This window comes from Ceratotherium simum, chromosome 3 (genome assembly GCF_057802395.1).
Source record: "Ceratotherium simum simum isolate JZ-2026a chromosome 3, ASM5780239v1, whole genome shotgun sequence".
Lineage (NCBI taxonomy): Eukaryota > Metazoa > Chordata > Mammalia > Perissodactyla > Rhinocerotidae > Ceratotherium > Ceratotherium simum.
The window spans coordinates 66246576-66264913 of record NC_141902.1 but is presented as its reverse complement, the minus strand read 5'-3'; the positions used below and the strand labels follow the sequence as shown (position 1 = coordinate 66264913).

The 18338-nt window shown below is 43.1% G+C and overlaps 1 protein-coding gene across 1 annotated transcript in view; it reads left to right on the top strand.

Annotated features, from left to right (window-relative positions):
* Window positions 1-18338, top strand: part of NPTN (neuroplastin) — a 69552-nt gene that overhangs the window by 47672 nt on the left and 3542 nt on the right. Inside the window, exons 5-6 of the mRNA XM_004421784.3 lie at window positions 8278-8411; window positions 12173-12446. Of these exons, the coding sequence (XP_004421841.1) occupies window positions 8278-8411; window positions 12173-12446 (408 nt within the window). The remainder of the gene's footprint in view (window positions 1-8277; window positions 8412-12172; window positions 12447-18338) is intronic.

The window sequence follows — 18338 nt, the reverse complement described above, 5'->3', positions numbered from 1 at the left end:
CCTTATATGTCAGATTACCAGATCTTGAGTTACTTATGGTGTACAAAAGAAAAGAGGGCTGAAGGAATCAGAGGGAGGGACAGGTGTCTGGGAACAGACCTGAGGTGGTGGTGCTTTTCTACCCTAGCCTATAGATCTCTGTCAAGAAAGGAATTTTGAGAATGGTAGTATCTACATGTAATGGGGAAGGCCTTGCATCTGAAATAGGGGTCTTTTTCTTTCTCTTTTTTCAAAGGACAAGGATGAGGCACAGCATAAACAAGAAGATACTGTTTAGGATTACATTTCTTAGGTATTTGGCAAGTGACCTGAGCAGATGCTAGAGGCAGAAGATGGAGTCGGGCTGGCCAGGGGAGAGGAAACAGCAATGACTAGACTGGGACCTCTGCCTCAGAGCCCGGCCTCTCTGGAGCTCTGCTTAGATAACTCTGGGGAGGCATCCTTTCCCCTGTTTTTTTACTCTTCAGAGGTTGTGTCTTCCAGAGACTCCACACCTTGTCATAGAGCATTTGTGAATAAATAGGTGTTGAATTTTCTATCCCTATAATTCTTCAACCTTTCTATAATCCTTACTCCCTTCCTGTTCCCCTTTCTTCCTTTTCTAAATTTAAAAAATGTGCTCATAAAAAAGCAAGTAAAGTGTGTGGTGATGGGTTGTAATTAGTATTTTGGTGGTGAACATGATGTAGTCCATGCAGAAATAGAAGTACAATGATGTACACCTGAAATTTTTGCAATGTTATAAACCAATGTTTCTGCAATAAACAAGGAAAGAATTATAAAAAAAAAAAGAAAAAAAAAAAGCAAGTAAAAAATTTCTATGTAATTTACAAAGTTAAGAGAAAACCCCTCTCATGACTCCCAAACCCCGTCTTCATCCCCCAAGTATTTTGATTAATCCAGGAAACAAGGAGTTTGAGTTTTATTGCTGTTTTTAGAAAACGATTTTGGTGGTCATCCAATCGTCTGTAACACACATGCCACTGCCTCTTGTGAAAGCTACATCTTAGCCCCAGGAAGGTTTGGGTCTAGCCTCTTATGAGGCCCATCATTATCTCTGCCTGCTTACTGGGCATTTCAAATGAATTTCAGTCTTTTGGTAGCTGCAAGAGCCAAGATTCATCATGTTTTTCTCCTCCCTACTTCCTGCCTTTCTTTCTTTCTTTTTGAAGATTATGACTAAATGTTAGGATTTCTATAAGTGACCTTGCCCTGCATCCCTGTTTCCTACTCTGTCGCATGGCCTTACAAGTGATAGATCAAAGTTCAAACTGGCAGAGATGGACTATATGGTAATGAGGACAAATATCATTAAGAGTAATAATACACATCTCACATTTGCATAGTACTTTCAGTTTGCAGAGCATTTTCACGATCATTTATTCATTTGATAGGCCGCTCGTTTGACAGGTGAAGATGCTTAGAGGTTGTGACATCCTTTAGGTCAGAACTGATGTCAAAAGCTGTTTCTGACTCAGAATTTCCCCTACTTGAAAAGTCTTTGAAAGCATAATAATATCCTGAAGCTGCTAGAACATTTTGAACATCGACCTTAGCCCAAATAACCATACCTGTGCTTTCTTTTCTTTTCTTCAGGGTGCTACCCTGACCTTCCTTAATAAGAATAAGAAAAGCTAACATTATTGCACACTTACTGTGTGCCAGGCACTATGCTAGGTGCATTACTTGTTCCTTCCTCTGCTTTAGTCTCCACAACTCTCTGAGGTCAATGCTATTATCATCTCTACTTTCCAGGTGAGAAAATTGAGGCTCAAGGGAATTAAATGTCTTGCCCAGTGTAACAGCCAGTAGAGCCAAGGGTTCTCACCCAGGCACTCAAGCGCCAGAGCCTGTGCTTCTAAGCACTAAGCCATGCTGCTTTGTTCAGCATATAACAATTAAAAGGCCTTGGACTGAGAGAAGAAATGGGTTCTAATCCTGGCCCTGCCATTAAACTTGCTGGGACCCTGGCCAGTCACTTTCCTTCCTTGGGCCTCAGCTTCCCCAAGTGTATGATGAAGTAGGATGAGCTAGATGGTCTTTAAGGTTTTGTAAGGCTCTAACAGTCTGTGGTTCCCTTATATGGACACAGATGAAAGGTTGGGTTATTGAAGGAAATGATTTCTAAGCTTCTTTTCCTAGAGGTAGTGATTGTCAGCTTCTCAACTTTGAGAATATCACCTCAGTGCTCCTCACACCTCTACTCATTCATCTCCCTGTCTTATGGGACACTCCCTCCTTGTAGTCCCCGGATCTCAAACACTGGTGCCAGGACAGGTCTTAGAGCAGTGGTTCTCAATCTTGATTTAATGTATATGAAATGTAGCCTGGGCATCAGGCTTATTAAAAGCACTCCAGGTGATTGTAGTGTACAGCTAAGGTGAGAATCACTGTCTTAGAGGAGACTTCAGTGCCTCATACTCAGTGGTTTCACCTATAGGAAAGGGAAAAGCTTCATCTACAGAAGGCTGCACAAGTCTCAGACTGCTCTAGTCTTCACACCCAATGATGAATCTACTCTGTGTAGAGAAGGCTTATTGAGCCAAAAGCCAGCATTCTTCCTGCTCCATCTTGTCCAATCTCATATTGCTTCTTGGGCTTAGCTCTTGGTTAGCAGTAAATCTTAACTCTCCCTCTGCCTTCAGCCAAGCCTCTGTTTTGCCTATAGCAAAAATGAGGTGTGTCTGGAATTTGATAGGTTGCATAAAGGAAGCAAAGAGTGTCAGTATGTTTACTTGGAAACAGCCACTCACTGACAACACCTTTAAGGATGGAGTTTTCTTTGAAAATGAATTGCGAGGTTATGAATTTGCTTTGAAAAGTGAGCACCAAATAAGCAGTCCATGTAAGAGGCCCCATACCTTGATCCCTTTCTTAGCTCTGTTGTGTTTAACTTTATTTAACATCAGCTTCATTGAACATGCCTCCACTGCCTAAGTTAACACTTTCTACAGCCACTAGCCTGGCAGAGAAGCTGGATGCTTTGCTCTAAGCGAAGGCGGGTCAGGCAACAGAGAGTACTGAGGAACGTGCATTTGTCCTCAGCCAAAGCCCCGGATGATGAAATTGGGTCAAGTATTGTTGTGTAACTAAGACTGTTTTGGAATCCCTGTGTTGCCATTCATTAGGATACTGGAATGATAGACATAAACTAATGTGATGAGAATATGAGTTCATTCCTAAGTGGGTCTGTGATCTCTTTTAAGGGTATCTTTGTTACTTCCTTGTCACATCTACCCCTCACGCTTGCTACCCAGTCTGTGCCTCCCTGAGAGGGGTAAGGCAAGTAAGGAGTATTTACTCTGTCAGACTTCTCAGACCTACCTTCAAACCGAAAGGACCTGGTTAAGCAGTTCCTTATTAAATGGCAGGCCCATATAAGGTGAGGCACCTTAATCAATATAAATAGGCCATTAATCAATATAATTTGTCAGTATCTAACCTGATTAATCCTTATTAGAGTCACAAACAAAAGTCCTGTCTATATCAACAGAGAGAGAACACATAATAATCAGCATTTCTGATTTCTTAGAACTCTTAATGCCTGAGTTTAAGCCTAGCCTTTCCTTTCCCTAATAGCTCAATTTAAATGTTTATTTTTGACCCTGACCTCCAGTCATGTGCTTGATAGATATAATTTAATTCTCACAAGACCTCTATGAAGTATATGGGTATTATTCCCATTTTACAAAAGTAAATACTGAAACTCAAAGGATTTTAAGTGACCCACCTTAGGTTACTCAGTTGGTGAGTAATAGAGTCTCAATAGAGCCCAAATTTCTCTGACTTAAAGTCCAAAGCTCTTTTCTTTACGCTCTAGTATACAGAGTAGTTAAACTCTGACAGGTAGATTCATCCCACCTCAGGTGTAGAGTGTTCTAGTACATCTACAAGCAAAGATAACATTTGGGCAATTTGCTATGCATTTACCAGTAATGGATATTGTATGTTTTTATTTTCATGGACTCTGTCTAGTTTGGTTTATTTTCCCTTCTGTATGGTAAAGTACAATAAGCATGGCTGTTGGAATCAGACAGCCCTGAATTTGGATTCTTGCTTTACCGTTTACTAGCAGTTTAATTTTAGATGTTAAATAACTTTTCCAAACTTGAGTTTTCCAATCTATTAAAATGGGATAATGTCTGCTTCATTTGGTGGTTTTATTTGTTATCTATTGCTGCTTAATAAATTACCCTAAAACTCAGTGGCTTAAAACAGCCAACACTTATTACCTCATCGTTTCTGTGGGTCAGGAATTAGGAGCAGACTAGTGGGTGGTCCTGGCTCCAGGTCTGTCAAGCTGTTGGCTGGGACTGCAGTCATCTGAAAGCTTGACTGAGGCTGCAGGATCTATTTCCCAGAGGGCTGCCTCACGTGGATGTTGGCAGAAGGCCTTAGTTCCTCCCTACGTGGGCCTCTCCATGGGCTGTTTCAGTGTCCTAGCATGGCAGCTAACCTCCCCCAGAGTGTGTGATCCAGGGGAGAGAGCAAGGAGAAAGCTGTGTTGTTTTTTGTGAACTAGTTTCCAAAGTTGCACATCTTTACTTCTGCTTTATTTTATTCATTAAAATTGAGTCACAGAGGCCAGCCCACTCTCAAGGGGAGGGAAATTAGGCTCCACTTCTTGAAGGGAAGAATATCAAAGAATTTGTGGACTATTTAAGAACCACCACAGCCCCCCTCTCTGACCACTGGTGACATGTGCTCTGAGAGCCTGGTTACCTTTCTTGCTGTAATCCACTGTCCTGCTCAGCTGGTGGGGCAGGAACAGGGTTTCTGTTTGAGCAGCTACCATAAAGGATAGAGAGAAGTGAAAAAAATTTCATTGACCCAAAGGCTAAAGCAATAGTTGTTGTAATCACTTCCTGTAAGAGTAGAGTGATGTGGCTTGTGTTAATTTTCTCTGCCCAGTACATAGTGATACTTCCACCGTCCCAAGGGTAAATAATCAGGGCATTATTCTTTTGAGTACATTAGGTAGAGGAGATATTCCTAAGCTTCACTTATTAATCTTTGCTAAGTTGAGGAGAAAGCAGCAATTCATCTAACCATTGAAAACGCCTTCTTGTAGGCTTACACTGTGTAAACATGGCCAACAAAGTGTGGTAGAGGGTAGCTAAGTTGCTAGATAGTCTCTGTGCATAGTAGCCTTGAAGGCCATGTTCACATCTGTACTGAAGTGGATGAATGAAAAGAGGAAGTGGTGTTCTCCTCCTCCTAAACACCAAGGCAAGAGTGAAGACCATCCCCACCCTTCTCCCCAGGTCTTGGCCTTCAACTCTGTGTCCTTTCAGAATAGCAACTTTTTAGAGGCTGTGGAGCCATAAACCAACTCAACTTTTAGCTTTCTAGGTGGTTCTCATGTGTACTCCTGGGGATAAGTCCCCAAGGCAAAAGCTGGGGGGTACTGAATTCAGAGTACTGTTGGAATTAGTCAGATAACTGGGCCAGAGTGGGTATTCTCTGAGGGGCAAAGGTGAATGAAAATGGAAAAATATATCACATGGATTTCTGAAATTTATGTCTTCACCCTGGACCACTCCCCTGAGCTCCAGACTTGATATTCAGCTGCCTACTTGACAACTTTACTTGGATGTTAAATAAGTATCTTAAACTTAACATGTCCTAAACTTTGAACTCCTAGTTTTTATTACCACCATTGCTCCATTTCCAAACAGAACAGAGTAAAAACAAACAAAAAAACCACCCTGATTCGCTGCAGTCTCTCCTCAACTGGCAACTCCATTCTTTTAGTTACTCAGGCCAGAAACCTTGTGAGTCATCCTTGACTCCTTTTCTCTCACATCCCACATCCAGTCTGTTAACAAATATATTAACTCAACCTATAAAATATATCCAGGTTCTCCTCACTTCTCCTCCTACTGCCCTCTTCCAAACCACTCTCTCCCTTGCTTGGATTACTCTAATAGTCTCCTAATTGGTCTTACTTCCACTGTGTCCACATAGTAGCTAGAGGGAGTCTGTTAAAACATACACATCCTTTCATGCCTGCACTTGGTATTCACCAGTGCCTCCCAGCTGACTCAGGGTAAATGCCAAAGTCATTTCAGTGGCTTACAAAGTCCTATCTGATCTGGTTTCCATTCTCTCTGATTTCATCTCCTACCATCTTCTCCTTGCTCACTGTATTTCAGCCAAACTCCTCCGTCCTGTTCCTGTATGTAATGGCACACTTCTGCCTTAAGGCTTTTGCTTTTCCCTCTACTTGGTGTGTTCTTCCTGCAGATATAAGAGTAGCCTACTTCCTTATTTTCTTCATGACTGTGCTAAAATTCACCTCATCAGAAAGGCCTTACGCCACCACTCTGTGATGCGTAGGGTGCTCAACAAATGTTTATCAGGTGAATAAAACACAATTAAAGGCAAACTGTGGTAGCTCTTGTGCTTGTTGTGTCTCCCCACTGCCCCATGATGTTTTAGTTAGTGTATGGCCATGGAACTTATTCCTTGGAGTGCTTAAGATGGTCCTTAATATTCATTGACTGAAGAAAGCACTGAGGAAGGGTGACCAGGTAGACCACTAGGCGCAAAAAGTGACTTAGTGGGCTGTGGGAGAAATTTGGCCTTTGGGGAACAAGATCAAGTCAGGCTGACCCACTCCCTTCTCTAGTGAGCAATTTTGCCTTGAAAAGCAAAAAGACAATTCCTTTATAACATCCTGTCTAGAAAACACCTCACACTGACTAGTACTGAGCAGGCCTCAGTTTGGCAGGCAGTGGTTATAGAGACAGCTTGGGGCCTTGCTCATTCCATTCCTGTCCAGGTGCCTCTAAAGGTGGCCTGGGAAGTACAGTCTGAGAGTAGCAGGACTTTGGATTATTTTTTTTCTTTTTTTTTTTTTGGTGAGGAAGATTGGCCATGAACTAACATCCGTTGCCAATTTTCCTCTTTTTTTGCTTGAGGAAGAGTGGCCCTGAGCTAACATCTGTACCCATCTTCCTCTGTTTTGTACGTGGGATGCCGCCACAGCATGAGTGGTGCAAAGGTCTGTGCCCGGGATCCGAACCTGTGAACCCCGGGCCGCTGAAGCGGAGCATATGAACTTAACCACTACGCCACCAGGCTGGCCTCCGGATTATGTTTAAGCCAAGAAAAGTCAGGCCAGTCAGACGGGTACATGGGACCAGCCCATGATATGATGCAGTTGTATAGGCTTTTACAGTCTCAAAATCAATGTTTTGACATCTTATCTATCCAAGGACACTGGATGTAAGCAGGGGCTAGAATTATCTCCATTTGATAATGGATGTAGAACTGAAACACAGAATAATTAAAAAGCCAGCAAAACTGGAATTTGGACCAGGCCTATTGATTCTCTTTCCCATCTTGGCCAACAAAGTGACGTCTGGCCTACTTTGAGTTTTATTGCTTTCAGATTACTGTAACTGGTGAGGTATGGTGGAAAATATAGTTAAGATCAAAGAAGGCCAAATTCAAACATTTTGCCCCATCTCAGGCTTCTTGGATCCTTGAAACTTAGCAAATTTTTAAACCACAGGTGCTGTTTGTTTCTTCCTAAGTGGTCCCTAAGCAGAGAAGACCAACAGCCTCTAGCATGTTTAGAAATTCCCCCAAGATAGGGTTCATTGAGAATACTGCAAATCAGGTATACAAGCCAGATTCTTAAGCTGTTAAGAATCTGTCTCTTGGGACACTAGTTGAATTTCCCGTTCATTCCTTTCTTCCCCTTGTGAAGACCAGTTTGCTGGATTCCCTATTTCCTGGGAGAGCCTTTGCCACTGATACTGATCAGACAGTTTCTCCAGAATTGTTTTTACATACCTTGCCATAGGACTTGATTTTTGGTGTTTGATCTCAGGTATCTCATTTCCTTAAGGGAATATATGACATTTGACATAATCCATAATGTTGTTAGTGCTGGTGTTTTAAGAATAAAACCATGACTGGTAGAGGAGATGATAATAGCTTCTGTTTGCACTGTCTTTAAAGGATGGCTTAATTTAGGACAATTGAGCCTGTGCCCTCTTCTGGTAGGTTGGAGAACCACTTAATATTAGTAGAACTTCACATATAGTAATCCTGGTGTCTGCTTGGGCTGCTTTGGTGGGCGGTAGGGGATGGGGTTGGTTCCATTGCCCTGTTCTGACCTGAAATGCATGTTATCAAAGCTGAGTATGAGGATGGACCTAAAGACTGACTATATAAGAAGTAGGGCTCTGAGCCAATAGGTGGGGTCTTTCTATCCTGTTCAGAGTAGGCTCCCACGGTAACTGTGTTCAACACACTTTCTCACAGCTGCTCCTGTCATCACTGGCCATAAACGGAGTGAGAACAAGAATGAAGGGCAGGATGCCATGATGTACTGCAAGTCAGTTGGCTACCCCCACCCAGAGTGGATATGGAGCAAGAAGGAGAATGGTATGCCCGTGGTGAGTAGGAGGCAGCCCTGGTTCTCTATACCTGGGTCTCTGTGGTTGCTGGAGTTTCTCCTGGGGAGGTCCAGACAGCAGCAGCTGGGCCAGCTGCTGCAGCCTGCTGTACTGGCATGGCTTGGGTCACTCTTTCTGGAGTTAGGAACGATTACATCATGACTCTGGGGGTCACTGACAGTCTCTGTCCAGCATGGACTCCCGATACATGATTTGTCTGTCTGATAAGAGATTAGACTGCTTGCCTTTAAGGTAGGACACTGAAAGAGCTAATCCCAGTCTTAAACTTTTACTATTAATTTAGTCCATTTATGCTAAAGAAAATATTGTTCTTGAAGTGGTCTTAATGTACCTTTCTTGTTTTCTGGGAAGAGAAGGCAATGAGAGCAATTATTAGTATATTCCTGGAATGCAGGAAGTACTGATTAGGAATTGAGGCAACCTGCTGAGGCCCAAGGGCAGCCATAGACATTGGAAATCTCATAGTATCTGCTCCAGAAAAGGTCAAAGAAAACATCTTTTCCAATCTGGGATGGTTTATGATGGTGTTGGGAGAGTCAAAGCTTTAGACTCTCACCTTCTCTCTGATTTAATGATAGTTGACCAGTGTCCTTCTCTGTCACAGGGGGTGTCCCCAGGCCAAATATGCCCAGCACTATACTTTTCAGGCATCCTCTTTGTTTGTCAGTCTTTATAATCAGAAGGGACCCCAGAGGTCATCTAGTCCAGCTTCTTTGGAAAGGTTACATGTTAACCAAGGTACACTGTGGCAAAACCAAGAGTTAAATCCAGTTTTTTTTATTCAAGTCCCTTATTCTTCCCATTCCATGACCTCTCAGTAATAATATGTCAGGTGGTGATAAGGCCTCTACATGAACAATGATGACTAGATTTCAGAAACCCATTAATAAGGGGATCAGGATAGGAATGGAGAGGTGAAGATGCTGCCTTAAGTATTTTCAGAGCAGACCCTGAAAGATCAACAAAACTTTTCATTTCTAAGGTGCTGACAAGGAAAGAACCATTTCTCTCTATGGGTCTCTGGGTAGCAGGGCCCTTGAGCTTTTGCTAAAGCAGGTTGGGATTCCTCAATGGGTATTTTCACCTCTCCTGTTCTTCTCATGCCCACGAACTCTTAATTATCTGTTGTATTTTGAAAAACATTAAAAATCAAACATTACTACTTTCTCTTGTTTTCAAGCTATATATCATTTGGGAGACAGAAAACTTAACAAAAGAGGGAAAGGGAAAAGAAAAGCTATTTCTAGGTTGATACCCTTGAAAACCAGTTTATTGAACAGGCTAAACTTGGTTGAGTACTGAGATAAAATGCTTTCAATTTTTTCTAGAAACTGATTTCTGCAATTCTCTATCTTCTTTTTCTAGATAGATCCTATAGCTTTCTTGGACTTGGTTATTGTTAAAGAGTTTACTTCAATCCAGAATTTCAGTTGTCTCTCTCATCTCCTCTCCCGTAGCCTGCAAGGTGTGCCGAGCATTGTCCTCACTCTGTCTTCTGGGTTCTTCTTTCTTCTTTGTGGGGTGGGAAGTATCACTCATCTGACTTTTCTTGTAGTCGACTCTTGGTTGTTGCTGCTTCTGTGGCCTCAACTGACTGGCCTCTGTGTGGCAGGTATCCAGATGCTGGATCTTGTGGGAGCTTGTGTGAGTTCTTTAGGAGACCAGTTATCAGATATGAGAGATCCATTCTGAGTGAACCTCTCTGATTCCTGCTTAGCTCCAGCCACAAGTGATCTAGTCCTGAGCTTCTCACTGCTGGGGTCTGCTCACCTGGAAGGCAACCCTCTTAGGTGGAGGAAACTTGAACATCATGGCTCTTCCAATGGTAGAAGTGTAGGCTGCTCTGCCTTCTTATCTCCAAATAACCCTTTTCCAAGATTGAGAGGCATAGGACACGTCAGCCAGTCTCCTGCTAAACAAATATCCACTGGAAAAAGAGATACTTTCTTCTTGGCACCCCTAATCGTAGAGTGATTCTCTTGGTGCCTGTTCCACTTGGCTGCAGGGTGGAAAGATACAATGCCAAGTGTAACTTTTCCTAACACCTCCAATCCTGTCCTCTCTTTCATAGACTGGGAAGGAGTAATGTGGTTTAGGTGAAGACTGGGGATAACATAGCCTGATGGGGCTCCTTTTCAATAAGCCCTGGAAGGACTGTCTACCCTCTATTTGTTTGAGCCTTTTTTTAAAGAATGTGGGGTACTTTTGATGGCTCTCTCTTTAGTCATCAGTTCTGTGACAGTAGGACAAATCCCACACAATATCTTATTATGCCTTGATTGAAAAGGTGCAAGTTTCTTGCATATGATGGTATTCAAAAAAATACCCATTGAAGGTTTGTAGACCAAAGATGATACTAATCACCTCTGGTCATAAGTGAAAAACATGGAATTAGTGAGTGGAGCAGGAGTTAGAGAAGTTGGCAGCTTTCCAAGTCCCAGAATGGCAGTTTCACAGAATAACTCTTATTTTAAAGGCTGTTTAAAAGCCTTTAAAATTTAAAATTTAAAGGTTGTTTAAAAGCCTTTAAATTTCATTTATTTTTAAATTTAAATTTAAAATAATATTTAAAATTATAAATAATTTTATTGATTCATTTCATTTCAGCCATAACCAACACTCAAATGCAGACACCATTGTATGCTATAGCTAGACATCATTCTGGGGATTATCTTCCCCTTTCCTCCCTCCTGTTTCTGATTATGCTTTAGTTGTTGCATAACAACTGACACGTGAGTCAGTGTTTCCTTGCCAGTATCCCATGAGATGAGTGCAGCAAGCCTGTCCCAGCTCCACCCAGACCCCTGGTCATGTACCCTCACCTCTGCCTTCCCACACGTGCCTGGAGCCCTCCTGTCCTGTGTGATCAACTCTCCTCCCCCACAATCTAGTTCAAATGTTAGCTCTTCTCTGAAGCTTTCCCTGACTCTTTCTGGCAGTGGCCACTCACTCTGTGCCCCACAGTGCTCAACGTACCCTCTGTTGGGGCTTCTTACCATCTTCCAGTAACTATCCCTTTGAAGGTCTGGTTCCCTCTTGAGGCGAACCTCCTTGTTCATATTTGTGTCATACTTTTCCCTATCTCACCTCTCCCTTAGTGTAGGATATAAAACATGTAGCATACATTAATAAATATTTGTTGGTTGACTGAATAAACTTTCCTTTAACCCTGTAATTCTGAAAGGAAAGAGAAGTTATGAATTTCCCCCCACTCTGACCAGGAGCAAGTTCTTAGCATTGTTTCTTGAGGAAGTTTAAGGAGACTTTGCAGAAGTCACCAAGTGTGAAGTAAATGCGCTGACTTGGAAGTCATCAGTCAGACAGGCCTGAGGTTACGAGATATGCCTGACCATGGAGGTAACACCTCTTCTCCATCCTCCTCCTGTTATAGTTACTTACCTGATGTTTGAAGCAGTATTTTCTAGATTGAGGTGATCTTTTCTGGGTCTACAGGGTAGAACCTCCATTCACTTCATAGAAGTTGGAGAAGTCTGGAGGACCAGTGGCAGGGGACGCTTTTACCCTAGCTCTATCAGAAGCTTATTGATTTGTTGTTATTGTTAATATTGAAGGGAAGTCAGTAACGAAGTGCTCAAAGTTCCTTGGACAAAGATGGTACTAGACACTGCTCCTTCATCCCAGCCAGTGTCCTGCTAAGAATGGAGAACATCACCCTGTCTTGGGCACTAACTCGCCTAGTCTGATGTCTGTGTGTTCCTACTTTTTCTGCTCCCGAGCAGGAGATTGCCAATACCTCCGGCCGCTTCTTCATAATCAACAAGGAAAATTACACCGAGCTGAGCATCATGAACCTCCAGATCACAGAAGACCCTGGCGAGTATGAATGTAATGCTACCAACTCCATTGGCTCCACCTCTATTGTCACCATCCTCAGGGTACGGAGCCACCTGGCCCCACTCTGGCCTTTCTTGGGAATTCTGGCTGAAATCATTATCCTTGTGGTGATCATTGTTGTGTATGAGAAGAGGAAGAGGCCAGATGAAGTTCCTGACGGTAAGAGCATCCCTACAAAATAGCTGTACCGTTGGGGTTGTTTCCATGGGCTGGTTTCTAAGCACCCAAAGAGAATTATAAGGATGTTGGGATTCAGTCCCAAAAGGAGAGAAGGAAAATTCTTATACTGGTTCCTACCCCCCTACCCCTAAGATTAGCCACCTAGAGCTATAATTATTAGCTCTGTCCCTGCATTTGGGTGTTCTCCAAACCCCAGTCCTCTCTGCCCTTCAGGCCCCATATGGGGAATGGGCAGCTCTCAGTCTCTTTGTTCAGCTCTGTCCTCCTTCAATACAGATCATCAGGCAGATTGAGCTTGAGGAGAATCCAAGTCAAGCCTAGAAGCCACCCCAAGATCGCAGGCCACCTGGCCTTTCAGGCAGATTTAAGGTATCTAATTGGTTGTCACATGGTTGCCTGGTGTAGCCCCTGGTAACTGCCCCAGCCCAGTCAAACCGTTCTCAGGAAAAGCCATTGGAACCAGCCAGCCTTTGGTTCCCTTGGTTGGCCCCTTCAATAGGTTTTTAAGGTTCTTGGTGAAGCCGGCACCTACTGTTTGGCTTTTCTGTCTACCTGACAGACAGGAATGGTGGAGAGCATCTGATGCGTCTACCACCCCACCCAACCCCCACCTTCAGTTTAAGACAGAGGTAGCTAAGCAGTAACACCTGGAGTCCATGCCCGAGGCAGTACCCTCAAGCTGGTCTAGGGTCAGAGAAGGGAGTGGATAGTAGTAGCAGAATCACAGTGAGTTCTTAAGCATTGGAAAGAACAAGAATCTTCGATTATTGGACATGCTTAGAGTCAGAAAAGTCCTGGGAAATTTTTGTATGCTTTTTGTCATGGTTGTTCCATTTCTAACCCTGTGATATTACAGTCGGGGGGAGCTATTGATGGAGACTTGTATCAGTAGAACTTCTGAATCGTAACTAGCTACCCGTCCCACCCTCCCACCCTATAACATCACCAGCAAAAACAAATTAATTGGCCAGCCAACTATAACCACCACTTGCCTGTCACTGACTAGACCAGAAGGGTATGCACCTGAGCTCAGTGGAGGCTGACTCTGGGTGATGGTGAGGATGCCAACTCCAGTCTGACTGTTCTGGGCCTGTGCTTGTGCACTGTGGTACTGTACCCTGCCCCACAGAGTTGTCTGTGTCCCTCGGGCTGACCAGCAGGACTGCAGCACCCACCATGTGTGTCAGTGGAGAATACTAAGGGAGGTCTAGTGCTCCCTCAGAAAGAGTGCAGCCCTGAAGGCATGTTTGAGAGCTTCAGACTCCAGAAGGAGGTGTTTGAGAGCAACAGCCACTTCCCCTTCTTTTCCTTACTTCTCAGCAGCTCCTAAATCTGTCTTCACTAAATAGAGGGAGTATTACAGTGAGGCTGGTGAAAAGGGCTTTTGTTGAAACTAACGATGCATGTGGGAAGACCTGGTGGCCTCCCCTCCATATGTGCATTCACCAGTGAGCTAGATGGAGAATGGCATGGACATCAGCTGCCCAGGATTTTTACTTTCCTTCTCCTAGGTCCACATAACTGCTATTCTATGAAGTGCAGCTGCTTTCTTGGGATTTTCATATATGCACAATGTTTTTTTCCTCTAAATTTTTCTCTTTCCTGCTAGAAAGTAGGACTCCCAAGGCAGACTACCTGTATTTATACCTGAGAGTAAAGGGGGAGAGTTGCCTCCCTGTGTGTTTTCAGTGTTGGCTCTTGGAGAACATTTATACCTCAGTCCTGAAAAGGGCTTTTTCATCCCCTCAGAATGGCCTTTGCTTTGTTAAATATCACCTTTCTCAGCCTTCCCTTGGGAAAGGTTGAGCAGCAAAATGTCAGGTAGGAAAAGGCAAAGATGAGCTTCAAAACCTGATTTCTTATTTTAAGATGAGCCTGGCTGCCACTCTCTTGGCAGAGTGACACAGTGGCTTAGCATGTCCCCATCAGAAGTTCCAGTCTTCCTAGTAGGAAGCCACTTCATTTTCCAGGTTGCTGTCCAGCATATGTGGAAGACCTTCAGGTTAGATTTGAGAAATGGTTAATGTTGGTTCTATCTGACAAGTGCAGACACCTGCCCAGGGAAGCAGCTAGTTGTTCTTAAGAGCTCCATGGCTGTTGAACTCAAATGGGTACTAGTTTGTTATAACAGACATCTGTGGCCAGCAAATCTGAACAGCTTCCTGGAGGGAAAATAGCCCTTTTAAGCTAAATTATCATAGTGAATGAATCCTACATAAAAGAGATGACTGTAGGGTAAGTGCAAAGTAAAACCTCCTTGCTTTAGTCTCTTGAAAGAATAAGCAGCTTTTACTTTGTTGTTGTTGAATTGGGGTGGAAAATCTGGGGTGCTGGAATTACTGCAGTGTTGACCTTCTCTCCGTTCCCTTCCTGACAGCCAGTGTGGTCCAGGCTCCATTCTCCATCTCCACATCCCTGCCCTTGCTCCAGCATGTCCATCCCATAGTTTGCTCCTTTGTCTCTCTACCTCCTCCTCTCAACTCCTCCCTGCTCCTGCTCCCCTTGTTTTCTTCTCTCCTCCTCGAAGTAATGATTTAAAAAAAAAAAAGTTGATTGTTCCTCAGTGAGTTCTCCTTATGCTGTGGCTTTTTCTTCTTTAGCCAGTTTCCCCTCAGCTGCTTTGTAGTTCGTGGGAGAGAAAACTTACCTCCTGTGCTTTCTTCCCATATGCTTCTCCCCAAATTTACAGAAAGATATATGCATGCACTCCTTTTTGAAATGAATGAAGAGGTACATTATATCTGATAAAAATTTGGAGTTTTAGAGGTGATGAATTTTTACCTATCAGATAACCGTCTGTGGCTCTGTGTTGACTTATTTATGCCATTATGAAAATGGATTTTTTTTAATAGGTGTGACGTGCTTTTTCTCTGCCAAATTGGTACTTTATTATCAAGATATACCTATGATTTCTTTCTGACTCACTGAACTTTTTTTATATGAAAAAAGTTCATATAAAACTCAGTATTCCTATTTGGGCAGTCTGTGGGTTCTTGGTAACTCAGGCCCTTACTAGAAAAGCACTAAATGAACAACACAAAAGTATAAAAAAACACAAATTTGAACTTACAGAGTTTAGTCTGAGAATGTTTCATTAGAAAAGCAAATATTGCTTTAGATTTCTCAGATAGAAAATGCCTAGAGTTAAGGTTGAGCTGCTTCCAGAAAAAAAAGCCTATGTCTTTTTGTCTACTGGCGTATACTCAGGATATTTTATAAGTGAAACTCAGATCTAAATCCCTTTAGGCCCCTGTTCTGGTCTCGCTGAGAATCAGTGCCCAGTAGGTTGTCTTGTAGGTAGACATTCTGCACATCACCTTTTACCTTCAGTGTTTTCAGTAACAGGTGAATCATGGAGCCAAATAAGGGCATTGTTTTTTCATTTACCTCTTGACTACATTCTCTAAAAATGTTAAATGACAATTCTCTAAAAAGACTAGGTCCAGCCAGTGTCCCTCTAGCCTTCCATCCATCTTACAGCTGGACACATGCGTGGAGCACACCTTCTGTGGGTTCCCTGCCGACTGAACCTGGGATCAATGAGTGTGTGCTTTCAAGTCTCCCCTCCCCAATCCCCTGGGGAGGTGGAGAGTGAACATGCTTAGCTGCTGGGGCCTTCAGTTCTGCTGAACATTTAGTGACCTCAAATGAAAACAATAGAAGCTGATTTAAGAAAAGAAGTGCTGGCATCAAAAAGAGTTTTATATTTTCACGTTAGAGGGATAATTTTTATGAGCAAGTCAAAAGGACTCTTCCCTTAAGTTACTACTGGTGGAGAAGATATTTGAGGTTTTGGGGGGACCATTTTTAGTGGCTCTGATATATCCAAACTCTTTTAGACACTTTAGAATTAAGAGCTATTCTGATGTTTCAAAATAGATTAGTTGTTCAAAACATTTGGTAGCATATGAAGCTTTACAACGGGCCAGGAATGTTGGAAAAGAAATGTGACTTTATAAAATGAGATGCAAAACACACACTTGTTGTCTCTTCACTAGGGGTCATCTGGGTCAGTAACGAGTTAACTTATGGAGAAAATACAGTGGGACCAAACAAGGAAGGAAATTGAAAGTAACCGTTAATCTCCTTTGGGTTTAATGCTACTCTGCTGAGATCAGGCAAAATTGAAGTGGGCTTAGAAACCATAAAACCCTATCCTCAGTGAGATGAAGGCAGTGAAAAAGGAGCTTTGACCAGTCAGCTTTTGATCATTTGACTTTAAAGCCATCTTTTTGGAGGTGATACTGTATCAGGTAGTGCATTATTTACTAGGCATCGCAGAGCATCCTTCCAGATTAGGAGGCAGATGTAGGGGAGTGAGGGCTCTAGTGCATTCGGTTGGGAAGAGGACAGATAAACGAGTGTGTGCAACAGCTCCACCAGGAACTTCACTCTCATAAGATGGATTCCAGAAGCATCTTGTTTCCATTCTCCCCCAGTCCTCTTCCTCTCATCTAGCCAGTGGCTGTGAGTAATACCAGGTGGAGAGAACAGTTATTGTGTAAGCAGCTATCTTTTGGCCTGAGGGTTTTGGGGGTATGTTGATATTTGTCGGTTACTATGACTTCTTTTTTTTCCCCCCTCAATTGCATCAAACCCTTAAAACATGGTGGTAAGTGAGCGATATGCATGCTTTTGGAGTTTGTTTAATCTCCGCTTCAGTCTATACGATGCACAGTTCATGATGTTAACACTTTTCTTCAAGTTTACTTCATTCACTTTCACAACTAATTTGGATTTCAGTTTGCTGTTTAATCCTCATTTACTTTGATTTTCGTACCTCTTTTCTGTAGTTCTGTTCTTTCCCTCTCTCCTGATGTCCCTGTTAGGGGTCAAGTTGTTTTTCTGTCTGACCTGTAAAGGGAGAGTGGAGCTGCAGATAGTGATTCAGTCCAGGAAAATAGGAGACATGAGGTTCTTTTATTTGTTCCTTGTAAATGTGGAATTGGCTTTGGGGAGAGAGAGATGAAGGGGCTTATGAGATTTAGACACTAGTGTGAATAGCAACTGCTCCCACTTGCAGGCAGGGCAGCTACACCAGAGCCACTGTTGCTAAAACTCCTACATGCAGCCTTGTGCACATTATTGGCTTGTCGGGCTGCAAAATGACATTACTAGCCAGACACCAGGGCGTACCCCCACTACCAAAAGAATGATGAGCGTGAAGTGCTTGCGTTGGTGCCGACAGCGTCATGCTTTGAAAGGATTAGCTTGGCTATTGCGATCCCCTCTCCCCTGCTTTTCTTTTAAAATGGGAGGAGATTGATGATATTCTTGTGTCAGCTGTCTTGCTTTAGAATTTTGTATTTTCGGGTGCACAGCCAGGGTACTAAAAATATTCTGTTTGCTCCCATGTCTTTTCCGTTAAGTCCCTGAAGTGCTTAGCTCCTAGCATGTAGCTGAGCTGGCTTGGCTGGGATGCTGAGAGCATTAGGGTGTTGTGGTAAGGGAGGATTTAGGCTGGGCTTGTGTGTCTTAGTACCTGGTATGTCTGTAACTCCACTGCATACACAGCACACAGATGTGTTGGATGTCCTTAAGTCTTAGTTTGTTCTCTGTACCTGTTTGACAGTGTACTGTTGTTAGTAGTAGAATCCTGTGGACACTGGTGTGTTGCTAGCCTATTGTTTTGGCTAAGTCGTTGGTTTGTGGTTAGTTTTTTTTTTTTGGAATATTTTTTTGCTCCAGTCACTGTGTGTGCTGGCGGTGGCTTTGCCTCTCCGTTGCCTCAAAGGAACAGGTGGAGCAATGTCTCCCTCTGACAGACATTACTCCTGACGTGTGCTCCTGCAGACGCCTACACTGAGATTGTAATCTCCATAACTGCTTCATGTGCACCAAGCCCCCTTGTGGAATCCTGCTGAGAGTTTT